This window comes from Epinephelus moara, chromosome 12 (assembly GCF_006386435.1).
Source record: "Epinephelus moara isolate mb chromosome 12, YSFRI_EMoa_1.0, whole genome shotgun sequence".
Taxonomy (NCBI): Eukaryota; Metazoa; Chordata; class Actinopteri; order Perciformes; family Serranidae; genus Epinephelus; species Epinephelus moara.
The window spans coordinates 26966035-26980975 of NC_065517.1; the positions used below are offsets into that span (position 1 = coordinate 26966035).

Below are 14941 nucleotides of genomic sequence, written 5' to 3' on the forward strand. Positions count from 1 at the left end.
CTAAATCTTTCACACTAATCTCTTAACTGATGATGACTTGTTTTGAGTGATGATGATTAAAAGCAGCAGGCTGATCCACGGCCAAAGGTACCCAAGTAGACCTGTATTTATGTAAGAAAAGCTGCTGACAAAGAATCGCGAATTCGGTGATAAACATATTTAATATCTATTAATTCTTCATAATAAAAGTCCGCCATTATTTTGTTATTTAAAAGCTTTTAAAGTGAAGTAGCAAAAATAAGAAAATGCTGTGCTTTCATCAGCTGTAACTCAACGCAACTCCATACAGCTGAAAGCAAACATGAAAAATAAAGCAGATATCTAAAGCACAAATGGCGACGCAGGAGAGAAACTAAACTCCAAACCACAGAGATTCAGTTAGAAGCTACAAAAGTTTTGAGAGCAGAACACACAGAGAATTTTAAAAATGTTTTTCTCTCACATCTTGCAACCTGCTGATGGGTAGAGGGGGTATCGTCAGGGGTTGACTGCAGTCAACAAGACGTCACCACTACCCATTTGGAGGTGGTGGGGTGCACCTTTGACCCAACTCTAGAGATGGTCAATCTCAGGTGCAGACACAACTCAGCACATTTAAACTGACAATGGAGGTGCAAATTGCCACAGCATGGTTTGACTCAGTGCCAAGGAAAAGGTCTTGTCTGTGTACCCAAAGACAGATATATCTTATTCCTCTGGGCCACAGAGCTCCATTATCAAAAAACTATTAAAAACACATCAGTGAGACACGATTTGCACTGGGTTATGTGGTCCTTTATCACAATGAACACTGGCACTGTAGTTTATTTTAAATTAATCCTGCGTGCAGCTAAAATGTTTCCCAACAGAGGCACTACCTCGGTTTGAGTGATGTCTGCAACATTTACAATATACAGTGTCCAGCTGTTTTAGAAAATCATTCAGCTGCTTTTTAAAAAGTAAAGTATAAATTTGTGACCCGTTTTTTTAGATTTCTATCTTCAGTATGAAACCAGAGGTCTAAGGGTTGAGACTGTTACTACTGCTCACACATAACTGGTTTTAAGTCTGTTCATGGGATTTGTTGACAAGAAGAGAAATACAGAACATTACCAGACTTGTACCTAAAAGTATTCACCTCAAAACGGTAGAAAATGTGTATTAATTGAATTGTTTATGTCAGGATTGTGTTTATTTTTTAATATGACTGCATAAAGTAGCTCAGGATACTTCACTGATTCATTCACATCAGTATTTAGTTGATTTGTGAAATGCTCCCGTCTTTATGTTAGTGTTGTTGTGCTTTAACCTCTGATGTGTTATTTTGAGTTGAAGCATGTGTGTGTGTATTTTGCATGCCATTCTTCAGTGTGAGCTGTTGTCGTAGGTTTCAAAGTTGTTTCCTCACATGTAGAAACACACCTTTGTAGTTTGTCCTCCCTTTCCAGTGAGATCTCTGTCTTTCTACCTCAGTCTTCTTTCTGTGTGTGTGTTTGTGTGTGTGTTTGGACTGTGTGTGCCGCTGCGTCCTGCCTGCATTGTGACGTCCCTCGAGCTGTGCCATGTGTTGTCATTTTCTGTTTAACAGCACTTTTCTTTTCCCCTCTTTCCCCCTTTTGTCCCACCTTCTCTCACCGCCCACTCTGTTTTTGTCCCCTCGTTGACTGTGTGCAGCCGTGTTGTGCTCAATCCTGTGCCGTGTTGATTTTTTTGGACCCCCCTCCCCTCACCCCCGGTGCTTCTCTTGTGGTTTTTGTTTTTGTTCTTATAGTTGCAGGACCCCCGCATGTATGATCAGGTCTATAGGTACTTAGACCTTCCAGGGCAGGTATGTGAAAATACAGCGATTTATTTCAAAACACTGTGTGTGATTTCTGCTACAGCAGCTCGCTGCTCAGTTTCTTTACAGCCGTGTGTGTGTGCGTGCGTGTGTGTGTGTTGACAGTCAGTCATGCTGAAGTCTGGATAGCAGGGAGTGTTGTTTGTCAGTGGACTGGAGTAAATATGTTAAAATCTGCCCAAATTGTCACTTCTTTCTCAGCTCGATGCATCAGTAAAAACTTGACATTGATTTGGTCCAAATCAGGCAATGAGCACTCCCTGCTCTCAAGATTGTGCGACAGTATTTTCTTAAACGTAGTTTAAAATGAATATACGTTTTGGCAGTAGCTGCTTTGTAAAATGGAGGTGACTTGTTTAAGAGGAATAATTATGTAGCACATGTGGGAGCATTTAGCATCAGAAAAGAGTGTGAATGTCCAGAGTTGGCAACATAGATCGATGTTTATCATATGGATTTGATTGTGTGCGTGTATCATAAAGTGCTTCTTTTACTCAGGTTTCTCTTTTCAACATCTGTAGCCTGAGCCTGTTGTTATAGCGCAGGCAGTCACTGTTTGTTTCTCTTATAAGATGACAAATGAAATTTACTTAACAGCTAACCTGTTACCTTTTCTCTCTCCCTCTCATCTCCTCCTCTCCATCCACACACCACCTCTTCTCTGTGATTCTCACCGTCTCCCACATCCGCCTCTTCCCTCTAACCGTTTCTTCCCACACCATCATCACCATCATCCCATACTGCCCTTCCTTCCCACGCCCGCCATCACCCTCCCTGCCAAAAGCTGAAAGCGATAGACCGTCCGCAGGAGCCGGAGAAGATACCGCGGGCGCCTCACGATCGTAAAAAGGAGTGGCAGAAACTGGCACTGGGCGCAGAGCTCGCCCAGGATATACCCGACGACAAACACAGAGAGGCCAACGGATCTGCAGGTTACCACGACAACAGGTAGGTCACAGTGGCTGTCCAGAGGTGGATATTGCTTGTAACTAGGTCAAGATTCTCATAGACATTTAGGTCTATACTTCCAGGCGTACAATTACAATGTCTTAATCTAGGAAAGTCAATCAGTCTCCACCAGTCGTAAGTGGTTGCTCGTAGGCAACTGGACTGGCTTGAGTTTCTTCAAGACGTTTCGCCTCTCATCCAAGAGGCTTCTTAAGTTCTAACGGACTGGTACTGAGTCACCGACTGTCTCCACCACGTTTTACATGTCTGAAGATGGGACTAACGTGCACATACATGCTAGCAGAGATGGACAGAGTACTAGAATATTGTTCTCAAGTAAAAGTACGGATACTTTAAACATATTTTACTCAAGCAAAAGGACTGAAAATGTACTTAAATAAAAGTAGGGCAATGTAAATGTAAATGACTAGGCTAAATCTTACTGCGTTCAATTTTAAAAGGGAGTCTGGGGGTATGATGACGTGATACTGCTGTTAAATTAAAGAACTTTGGTAAGATACAAAATAAATTGCATTAAATTGTGTCCAACACACAAGTGAAACAACATCAGCAACAAGAGCCCTTCTGTCCAAATCAAGAGAAAATTACATTTCTTCAGATGGCACTCTGCAGTCTGGGCACACAGCTGACTATTAATTATAAAAAAAACAACAACCAGCATCCTCAGTGAAGCCTCACTGGGATTAACCAGAAAAGAGACAATTAAACAAAAAGACCAGCAATAACTAAAAAGAGCTGTGGACACCTCAGCGAGTGCAACAAGCAGTATTAAGATGCATAAATCGCCTGAAACTTCTTTTACTGTCAACAGTAGAATTAAACATCACCAAGGCAGACAACATGGACATGTATTAACAATGTGCCACTGCAGCCACAAAGACATGTGACAGCAAAGGAGCTATGTAAACACTCATGCAACGCCATGTCACGTTGCAAGGAAATGCAAGGACGTTCTCATCTCTAGAGTTAGTAAAATTAAGTTTGTTGTTGTACTCACTTCCTGTGTGAAGGCCCCCTGGGAGTCTTCAGTCTGCTCCACATTCAGCTCCTCTGCTCGTTCACTCTTGAAGCACCATATAACCAGTCCACTTGGCTCTCTGGTCCCAGTGCACTCCTCAAAGTTTTCACTTTCCAGCTGAATGAGGCTCTGCAGTCACATCAGGGATTAACAGTCACAAACAGCAGAAAGTCCTCACACACCTCACTGGAGGTAAAAGTCTCTCAGGGAACACAGAAGTTGATCCACCATGATGAGCATTTTGGCATTTAGCATGTTAGCCAGACCCAGTGTGCCCCTTAGGAACTGAGGCCTGTACTACGAAGCCAGTTCAACTTACCCAGGATATCTTTTCCTTATCTGGCTTGACTACCATTAACATTGGCCATCTGGATAAATGGTACTACAAAGCTGGTTATCGACTAGTTCAGTCAACTCTGGGTTTTCCTATTCAGCCACGAGTGTATTCATGTTAAAGATGTGGGGGTGTTTATTACAGGCAACATCATCAGAACCATCAATGAAGTATGCTACTTCCTATTATATGAGATGGAATGGTCACAGTGATCACCAGCGGGAATCTTTGGTGTATGGGACAGTCAAAGTCATCAGCGTGAAATGTAAACGTAGGCCAAGACTTAAAATCCGTGTAGGTGTTAATATATGTGAAATTAGTACAGAATATTTTTTGCTGTTAGGTTGGATGATGACAAAACTACTCTGAATATGTCTCACATAAAAGACTTTGGAGTAATGCCAGACTCTTTGTGCTCCTGAAGTAAAGACAAGGACACTGTAAAAGAAGGAAAGGTCATGCCGTCAGTGACAGCGTACGAGGAGCCAGATTGGAGTCAATGTGGTGTCATCATATCTTTGTTGTTTTACCTTCAAGTGATTAAATATCCACATTACTCGATGCATGCTGATGTTTTTATGAAAATATGCGTGTTTGTTTTACTTGTTATTGGCCTCCAAACAGATCACGGCTCTGTCCAGCAGAGGCTGAGATGCAGCAGTTGGACAGAGTCATGATCTGTTTGGAGGCCAAGGATGTTTCAGTCAGAGGTGACACAACAAAGAAATAAGGGGTTAAAGTGTGATTTGCTGTGCCAGCCCCGTTGACTTCAGTAGAACTGACACCAAAGTCTGGCTATGACCTTTGCTTCTTTTATATTTTCCTGGAGTAAAGGGTGGAAAAGAAGCCTAGTGAATGACTGATGAGGTTTATCTAACCAAAATGTTGCTTTTATAATAACATAAGCCAAGTAACAGTTTGTGGATTATTTTTCTAATAAAATAATATCTGTTTTCCTAGTTCTCATCATGTAGGTGTCTCATGATATTTTGAGCTGCAGTGATGGAATCAGAGTGTTAAAATAGCAACACTGTCAGCTATCACTGCAGACTAAAATAAACTTAAAATACTGCTCTGGAGCCCTGGAACAATAGAATGAGTCGACTGACATATTAAATATATAAACTTGCTCTTTTTTTACCTGTCACTCTGGACCTTTGTCCATGTCCAGATACTTTTGTCATCAGTGATCTGATTAGTCAGTAGTTGGGGTGATGACAGGCTGTAATCTGAACATAACCTGCTTCATGTAAAAGCCCAACTAGGGACAAGAGTTGAATTAGCAATAGCTATACTCTCTTTGTGCAACACATCAGTCTTATACTCTGTATTGGAACTTGTAATTGCATCATCCCAATCAAATAAAATAAAAAAGAGCAGGTTAGCTGTTCATCTTAAGTTACCATGATGATTTACCCTGGTAAAAAGAGAACCAGGTTTTAAGTTAACCCTGAGGTTACCTGTCTGACTCTAAACCCTGCTTCATAGCTCAGGCCTCAGGTCACAAACATGGTGGATGTGCTCGCCAGGTGTTGCAATAAAATGACACCCAATGTGATCTTTAATTTTACTGCTTTGTTCATTTCTTGCACTAAGTACAATGGCACCTCAGCTGTCAACACAATTACTGTATAGCTTACCATTTCCGGTTTCAGGTGACGCTCTGCCCTCCTGCGGCCGCAGACACACCTGCAGCCGCTGATCAATCTCCCATATCTTGTTCCTTTCTCACACAGTTCATCATGACATTTTCATGTGACTTCTGTTTTTACTCTATAACGGACAACAGACCGAATCACAATGTCTGTTAACACCTACTTCCGGGTAGAAAACTGCCGCGTCACGTACATTAAAAAAACGGCACTGAGGAGACGTCGCCTCAATTAATTTTTGTTTTTTTTTTCAGGCAAAACGGCCTAGATAAAAAGAAGTAAATATCAGTTTAAGTGTGCGCTATATTCGGAGTATTTTAATCGTTTTTTAACTTGCCGTCATACAGCCATTTCCGACGGGGAACTGGAGCCGTTATCTCAACGTCACCAGACTCCATTAATAAAAACAGTAATTTTAGCACATTAGTTGCTGGTTTTCCGCTGCCTCCATCAGTTAGTGTGGGAAATGAAGCGGTGAAAATATCCTAAATATAGCGCACACTTTAACTGATAGTGATTTTTTTTTAGGTGGGACTATTTTAAGTGGATTAATTAGGTTTTGCTGCGGCCCCGTCCACAGCCGTTTAACATCATCTTCCGTCCCGGTAGAGCTGGTTTAATAAGGACGCTAGTAAAATAACACAGCACATAAAATGGGTGCCGAAGAAACGTTAGAGAGGTCGGACCCTTGTGTTTAACTATATCTTTTCAAACTGTATAGTTATGGCTGAAAATGACGATATGAAAAACAAGTTTGCCGATTTGACGGAAGTGACTGGTGTTATCGCGATAATTGACGACGTCTTTCAGTTAAAGTAAAATTTAAATAAATAAATAATTTTTAAAAACACTCACAAAAGTACAAGTATACAAAAAAGAACTTTGTGACAGTAATGAGAGTAAATGCAATTTGTTAATTACACCCCTACATCCCGGTAACCATGGAAACACAGTATAACTTCTGATTCGAAATATCAACGAGCTTCAGGCATGCTGATTGGAGGAACACTTACTGACTCAGCAGGAAGTAATCACAAATATACTGTGCCCACTCCACAGAGAACGAGTTGTTGCAATTTACACTCGAGCAACAACAGCGATAAGGTTCCTCACAGCTGTGATTGCCTTTATTGTGCCTCAGAGCACCAATGACGCTCATATTCAATAATTTCCCTGCCAGTCAGTGTGATTAATAAGAAAAAGGTTTTTATGCAAAGAGGCGGTTTTCTTGGGTTTGTCAGTTCCATGAATAGCTGACATAAAATCTTTTTCTCAGAATATTGATGAGGGAGTATACCGCAGTGTCAGCCTGTATAGATGATAGTGAATGCACAGTCATTGATGTTGTGACCAAAGAGCCAGAGTGTCTGTGATGGACAGACTGGCCTGGACCATGAAAGCAGCTCAGGAGTATTTATAAAGCATTGTCTGATTAATCTGTGTAGCTGAGGCATGTTTTTGCTCCTAAATAAAAGTATACATAACAGGTAAAAGAGACAGAGTTAAGCAGATTATCTGTAATCATCTTCAAGCTACTTAATCCACTGTGGAAGAATAGTTTTTAGCCTTGACCTGTACCAAAGTGGAGTGCGATACATATGATGCGACTTTCTGTATTTCATTTTCACTGTGGTTAAATATCTGGATCAGATGCTGGGTCCACAGCTTCACAGATGAAAGCGTGATGCCGTCTCCAATGTTATATAGTTCAAAGTGTAAAATCTCATTAATCCTCAAAAAAGAACTTCAACCAGTTTGAACATGTTTCCTAATTACCTCCCACCACCAGCTCTGCCGCCTAAATGCAGGATTGATCATGAAAAGATGTTTTTCTAAAATTAACTCTGCACATTTTGTGATTTAAAGCAGACTTTTGTACCCCGCGTGCACCACATTAACTTTTAAACCAGCTCTGTGTAATGGTAAGAAACATTTACATGTGATTAAATCTGATAGTTCCCAACCTGGGGATGAATTATTATCGTTCTGTATGTTTTACAGCAGTTGTCCCCAACCTTTTTCTATCATTGAGTAAACAGGCGACCCCTTAATAAGTGACATAATTCATGGTATTTCATATTATATTCAGTGTATAACAGTAACCTTGTTAACTGTACAATTAAAGCAAGTGACTTAGGTGAATTTGGACCAGATTATTTCCTATAAATGTTACATCAGAGATGAGTAGTTTAGAAACCTTTTATACAACTCTCTGTCTGTATTATATATTTTTTTACCATACATATTCAATAGGCTTCTTTTTGACTAATTCCATGTTTTCATCTGCCTGGCGCTCAGCCATTGTTTCATTAGTTCTTTGGTTGTTTGAAGTGCTTTTCTAATGAAGGACAAAGCTGTTCAGCAGTGACGGCCCTGTCAGCAAAGCTTGTGTTCAATTGCCCTTCTCCTGTGAAGAAGAAGTAAATATGAATCTAAACTTTAAGAATAACAATTTTAATTAGTTTTACTCAAAGAAATGAATGAAATGCTGAGCTATAGGCGTACTATACATATTTTCTTCTTTTAAGTTTTTGTAAACCCCTAAAAACAAGGCCCTGCGCCCCCCCTGTGAAGTTTTAGTGACCCCTAGTGGGGCCCAGGTTGGGAGCCAGTGGTTTACAGGATAAGACAGAAGAGAAAACACAATCTTAGTTATGTAAAATCATGCTCATTTTTTAATTACTTTTCTCTCATCTTTGTTTTTTCTTGTGAAATTGCTACTCCACCTCTTCAAGCTTCTACACATTATTCAAATGTATCTAGGAGAGTTACAAGTAAAGAAGTTATTCTGTGGTGGAAGTGCTTACTGCTGTAGTAAAAGGTGTGATGAGGACATGAGACATTGCTTGACTGTAGGGAGGTCACTTACAGGAATACTTCACCCTCCCACATTCTTTTCTTATCAGGTCAGAGATGTTATGTATTTCTTAAAGTTAAAAAAAAAATCAAACACACACTCAAAAGGTCCTATAAAACCTTTATTGAGATATGGAGCCCCTTTTTGGACTTTTCTGATTTGCTGCAGAAACCCCTTGATAAAGTATAGGGTGGTAGGGTGTATTTTGTAACTTGTAATCCTATGGGTGGGTGGGCAGAGTGGTAGGCATGGAATCAGGGATTTTGGATTTTTATTTTTATTTGTCAACATATTTGATAAATACGGTTTCTTTATAGGCGGGGGAGGAATGGTTGAATTGAAGTTAAATAAACATGTTTTGTATTCTTCTTTGTGGGATAAAGACTTTGAAAACCAATAAAACACATTTATAATAAAAAAAAAGTACTTCACCAGCAAAATGGCAATTTTTACGTTAATCACACGTTTTTTTTCGTGAAGAAAACTTCCACAGCAAACGAAGAATCCAAAAAAGGTGAATTGGACAGGGACCATGTTTAACAAGAGCAAAACTATATCAAAACATATGTATATACAAACTCACCCACAACTTGAACAGTATAATCCAGGTATAATTTATTCAGTGGTATGCTTACTAGTTCTCAAACAGACAGCCCTTTCCAACAGGGAACTGAACTGAAAGTGAAACTTATCTTTACTCTCCTCAAAGCCAGACTCCATTGATAAAAATAGTAATTTTACCTGCAGAACACAGGAGCTGCTGGTCTACTGCTGCCTCAATCAGTGAGTTTGTGTTATTGTGTGACTTTGGTGAATCCGATCTAACGCTTTCAAACAGCAAAGTTACACAATAATACAAACTAATTAACTGATAGTGGACCAGTAGGTCCTACGTGTAGCAAGGTAAAATTACTGTTTTTGTCAATGGAGTCTGGCTTTGAAAAGAGCGTCGATAAGTTTCACTTTGAGTTCAGTTCCCTGTCAGAAAGAGCTTTTGATATAGTTATGTTGTTAAACCCAGTCCTTGCTTTAAACACATACTGAGACTACAAGAAGCACAACTTGAAAGAAAATGGTAATAATGGACTCAATACAAGACTCAAAAAGACGACACTGGACTGGAATGATAATCAATAGATACACTAATCCTTAGGCTGTAATAATGTGTATTTACCCAAAAAGTTTTTGTTTCGTTAGCTCTTTTTTTTTAAAGATATTTTTTTTGGGCATTTTTACCCTTTAATGGATAGGACAGACAAGTGTGAGGGGGGGAGAGAGAGAGGGAGTGACATGCAGCAAAGGGCCGCAGGCTGGAGTCGAACCCAGGCTGCTGCAGCAACAGCCTTGTACATGGGGCGCCTGCTCTACCACTAAGCCACCAACGCCCCAAAACTAGTTAGCTCTTTTTTAAAAATCATTTCATTATTTTATTCTGCTGTTGTAACTGAGATGTCAATGTCACAAAAAATGATTTAATACTTACTTACAAACTTACTTCAATTCAATGTTCACTTTTTTTGGATTCTCCGTCAACCATGGAGCCATACGACAATAAGTAAGTTTTCTTCACAAATGCAAAGTTACACACGGTGAGTAACTGACATACTAAAAGTAGAGTTATTTCGATACCAGTATCAGTATAAGAAGTGCCCCAGATGCTCCAGGAAATCAAATATCCTTTGCTGCTTTAAAAAAAGTAGCCTACACAGTATGTTGAGGTGTGCAGCTATCGGCAACTAATGTTATAGAGCAGCAAAAAATAATTAGTTTACTGTAAATGGTTTAACATTGGCCGTTAGCATAATGTTAGCCATATTGGCAGTATTTTGACACTGCAAAGTCCCACCAGTAACGGTAGTGTGTTCAGTATGCAAGGATTTAGTTTCAGGGTAAGTAGTAAACAGCTATTGGACGAGCCACAAGGCCAGGTATCAGAATCGGTATCAGGTCAGAACATCTCTAACTAGTTTTTTTGCTGGTGAAATATTTTTTCACGTGTAGCTGACTACGTTTGAGTTCTGCTAGGAAAAAACTAATTTCTGGGTGAGGGAAGTTCAAAGGAACCGAACAAACTGTGAGTTAAGGACAACATATCTCTCTGCTCAGGGCTCCCTTGTACATGGAACATTTGGACGGGCCCTTCTCGCTGGCGGCGCTGCCCTACAGCCAGATGAACGAGCTGCTGAACCGCACCGGGGACAGAATGTATTCGCGGCCCCACGACCCTCCACCGCCTCCACCCCTCATGCACCCACTGGGAGAGATCAAGCCACCCTCTGTGATCAGGTGGGACAGGAGACAGTTATACGTCCCCTTCGGAAACCTTTAGTCACACTTTATGGTTTTGCATTGCAGTTGTAAACAGCAGGAAGTGCTTACCCACAGTTGCTCGCCAGTCAGTTACCTATTGGACTGAGAAAAAAGTTAATCCTGCTCATCTGGTGCCGAGGAGATTCAAGTGTGAAAAATCATTTGTATCTCACTTTGTGTCAGATTTACAAGCACGCACACACACACACACACACACACACACATAAAACTGCCAACTCATCCTCAGCTCTTTGGTTTGTTTGTTTGTTTTCTAGCTAGTGTTTTTCATCTTACGGATCAGTCGGTCGCAGTGAGTGGCATTTCATTACTTTTTTATTCTGTTTGAGAGGACGAGGATTTTTCGCCCTGTTAGTGCTCGGCAAGAAAACACAGAGAAGAAGAAGAAGGGACGGACGTGTAGATGGAGATTTTGTGGACCAAAGCTGAAGCAAAAAAAGGAAAAGCCTGGGAGAAGGGCAGGATCAATAAAGTGTTAAGGCCACTGAGCGCATTACAGGTTGTTTTTCTGCTGCGCACTTTTGCCGCATATGTCACAGTTTGAAGGGATGGAGAGATCAGTGGGAATGATTAAGGCTGTGACGGCAGCACCAGAGAAATAGCTGATTGATTTTTTTCTTTTTGCAGAAGTCCTTGCAGCTATCTTCTCCTTTTACTGTATCCATCCCCATCCCTGTTTTTATTTACCTCTACTCTCAGTCCTTTTCTGACCTTTTGGCTCTGGCGTCTCGCTGTGTCTTCCTTTTTAAAAGTCGCTATCATCGTCGTCTATATCTAATTTTCTCACTTTACCCCCCTCCCCACATTTAATGCAGCACTTGGAGGAAATACTCACCACATTATTTTCCTCCCTCTTCTCTCTCTCGCTGTGCTTTTTGTCCGCAGCAATTTTCTCCGTAGGAAGAAAACTGATTGTGAACATCTCGGGCATTGTGTTGCCATGTCCTGTAGTAGCTTGATCCGCCCACGCAGCTTCAGCGGCAGTTAATAGCCGATACTGATAACATTCTCTCCCTTAATGTACGCGTTACAGTCAGGTCTGGATGCTCAGGTTGGCTTTCTTTGGCATGCTGTGATTTCCAGGGTTTTGTGAGGGCTGGTGGCAGAGTTAAAGACCCCCTACAGGGGCGCCATCACTCTGAGTCAAACATCCAAACCTCCCTGACAACACTGCAATTTCAGAAAGCTACTGTATGTGTGATTACTTACACCAGTGTCAGTCTCTGGAAACATGAATTCTGAGGTGTGCAGCAGCTGAGACTGATGTACTGCTGCGCATTGTTCCCCCTTAAAAGAAACGTGGCCCTTATTTTGTTAGCTTTTTGTTTGTTGAACAGAACTAATTTGGATCTTCATATGCACTTCTTAACATTGATTTAAGTTTGTAGGATTTAGGGGGATATATTGGCAAAATGGAATATAAGTATGTTTTATTTCCTGTACAATCACCCGAAACATAGTTGTTGTGTTTTTGTTACCTTAGAGTGGGCCATAAATATCTATATATGAGGCGGGACCTCATCCACGGAGTTCACTATTGTTACCCCTCTCGTTCAGTGACAGCTTACCGGCTCTGAACCATAGTTGGGAACACGCTGGCGAGGCGTTCGGGTGCCGTTCACTGACAATGGCTTTATTGCAGTCTTCACCACAAAACAACATTCTCATGAGGTCTAACAGCAGCCCTGAGCTCATCTAGACTCCTGATTCTGCTGACTATCATCACTCTTTGCCGCCTGCCGCCTCACACCCTCACAGGTTACCCACAAGGCCACCGCCCTTAGAGGGGAAAAAGGGTGAGGTGGTAACACCATGTTGCACCGCCATGTTTCTACAGTAGCCCACAACAGACACACCAGACAGTAGCTCTAGATAGTCAGCAGCCCCACGAGCAACATCAGAGACAACACTGGGTTTTACTGGTTTTATGGGTTTGAATCACTGGGTCCGTTTGTTTTGGAGAGGAAGAGACCTCTGCAGATAATGCGGCTCCCGGTTAAAACCTCCTGAACGTCTGGATCTTAAATTATCAGAGACAAAAAGAGAGCACACATTAGCAGGTGCTGGACTAGTTGCTGGTCTCCAACATGGCGTCAGAGAAACACTGATTTTTGTTTTTGAGAGGAAGAGACCTCAGCTGATAGTTCGGCTCCCGGTTAAAACCTCCTGAATGTCTGGATCAGAAATAAGGTGAGCACAAGTCAGCAGGTGCTGGGCTAGCAGCCATCTGTGACAAGTTGAACAGCATTGGAGGAACACTGCAGTATAACGTGAACTTGCTTTATTCAGTGTTTTTACTGGTTTAAATCAGCTGGTTTTTTAGCTTTGGAGAGGAGGAGATAATTCAGCTCCTGGTTAAAACCTCCTGGACAATGAATCTAAAGGAATTCTAACCAGGAGAAGCTTCAGCTGGTTGCAATCTGTAATCCTCACTGCTAGATGACACCAAATCCCCCTTACAGTATCTTACACACTGAGCGCTCTTATTCCTAATCATGACCTCGTTTTCCTTCTTTTCCTCTCTTCTTCCCTCCAGTTCCAGTTCAGGTTTTTCCGACAGCAGACCCCAGTCTCCAGCACGGACAGCAGGGCTCAACTCCAACACTCCTCCTCCACCGCCTCCCCCTCTTCCCCCTCCGCCTCCCCCGTTACCCTCCTCAGGCCTGCGGGGTACCCCTCCGCCTCCCATTCCTCCTCTACCAGTCCAGCAGCAGCCCCCGGCCATCCCGCCTCCCCCCGCCCCTCTCCAGATCGCCCCCGGGGTGCTGCACCCGGCCCCTCCACCCGTGGCGCCTCCCCTCCACTCCTCACCGGCCCGTCTCCAGCAGGTCCTGGACAGGGGCCCACCCATGGGCTCTGGGACCCAGTCGGACGGCAGCATCCTGCCTCCTCCCCCGCCGCCTCCTCCTCTGCCCCTCACCGGAGCGCGGAGCTCCTCGCCCTGTCCATCAGGCCCGCCACCTGTGCCGGCCTTCCCCTCAGCAGGAGCCATGGCCTCCCCGCCGCCCCACACCCTCCACGACTTGGGGAGCAAGAGGCACCATCCAGCCAATCTGCCACCCATCAGCGATGCTCGCAGTGTCCTGTTGGAAGCTATCAGAAAAGGTGGGGAGCTATTTTACCACATATGTTTGAAACCTTCTCCTGCCAGCAGCGTTTTCTCTGGACAAAGCACACACTCACAGTTTAGGAGGAAGTGTGTATTCTGTTCTTAAGTTTGATTCCTTGTGTGCTTTTAAATCTGGAGCAACATCACTTTTCTTGTGCTGCTTTCAGATGCCTTTTGCAAGTATTTATAAAATAAGGTAATTTGACAACTTCACATCACATGATCACAAACTTGTTTCTTCTTCCTGCAGGCATACAGCTGCGGAAAGTGGAGGAGCAGCGAGAGCAGGAGGCTAAGCACGAGCGTGTCGGCAATGACGTGGCCACCATCCTCTCACGCCGCATCGCTGTGGAGTACTCTGACTCCGAGGACGAGTCTGAGTTTGACGAAGGAGACTGGATGGAGTGATGGCGATCAGGCAGAGGACAAATGTGTTCAGGTGCCCCCCCCCCCCGACCAACCCTGTGCTCCACGCCTCGCCATCAAAGAGTCCTTTCTACTCTGGAAAGAAGCGAAAAATCGTTGTCACCCACTTTTCCCTCTGTCAAGCTTTTTTATCTCTGTCTAGCTGTGGTTTGTGTTCGGAGGAGAATCTCCACGTCGCCCTCGTCCGTCTTTCTAGTGTTCCAAGAGAAGTTTTTGCATTCATTCTTTTCTGCACTACCACACGACTTTGTTTCTTCTGGATTTCCTGTGATGAAATCCCCCCATGTTTACTATTGTTATACATGAAAATAACTTTTTTTGAAGAACCACTTGTTTTTGTTTCTTATCTGTGCGTCGATGTAAAAAACAAAATGAAGAAAAAAAAAAAGAAAATAGAAAAGGAAAAAATGAAGGCATGTTGCATTTATC

General features: G+C 42.4%; 1 protein-coding gene across 5 annotated transcripts in view; it reads left to right on the forward strand.

Annotated features, from left to right (window-relative positions):
• Positions 1-14549, forward strand: part of wasf1 (WASP family member 1) — a 112298-nt gene extending 97749 nt beyond the window's left edge. For 3 of the 5 annotated variants that reach the window (XM_050058079.1, XM_050058082.1, XM_050058081.1), the window contains 5 exons: positions 1751-1807; positions 2604-2767; positions 10756-10935; positions 13514-14082; positions 14337-14549. In XM_050058079.1, coding sequence (XP_049914036.1) covers positions 1751-1807; positions 2604-2767; positions 10756-10935; positions 13514-14082; positions 14337-14494 — 1128 coding nt within the window. In that variant the 3' untranslated portion in view covers positions 14495-14549. The remainder of the gene's footprint in view (positions 1-1750; positions 1808-2603; positions 2768-10755; positions 10936-13513; positions 14083-14336) is intronic. The other 2 variants (XM_050058084.1, XM_050058083.1) reach the window with 2 other exon arrangements.
• Positions 14550-14941: the final 392 nt, after the last annotated feature.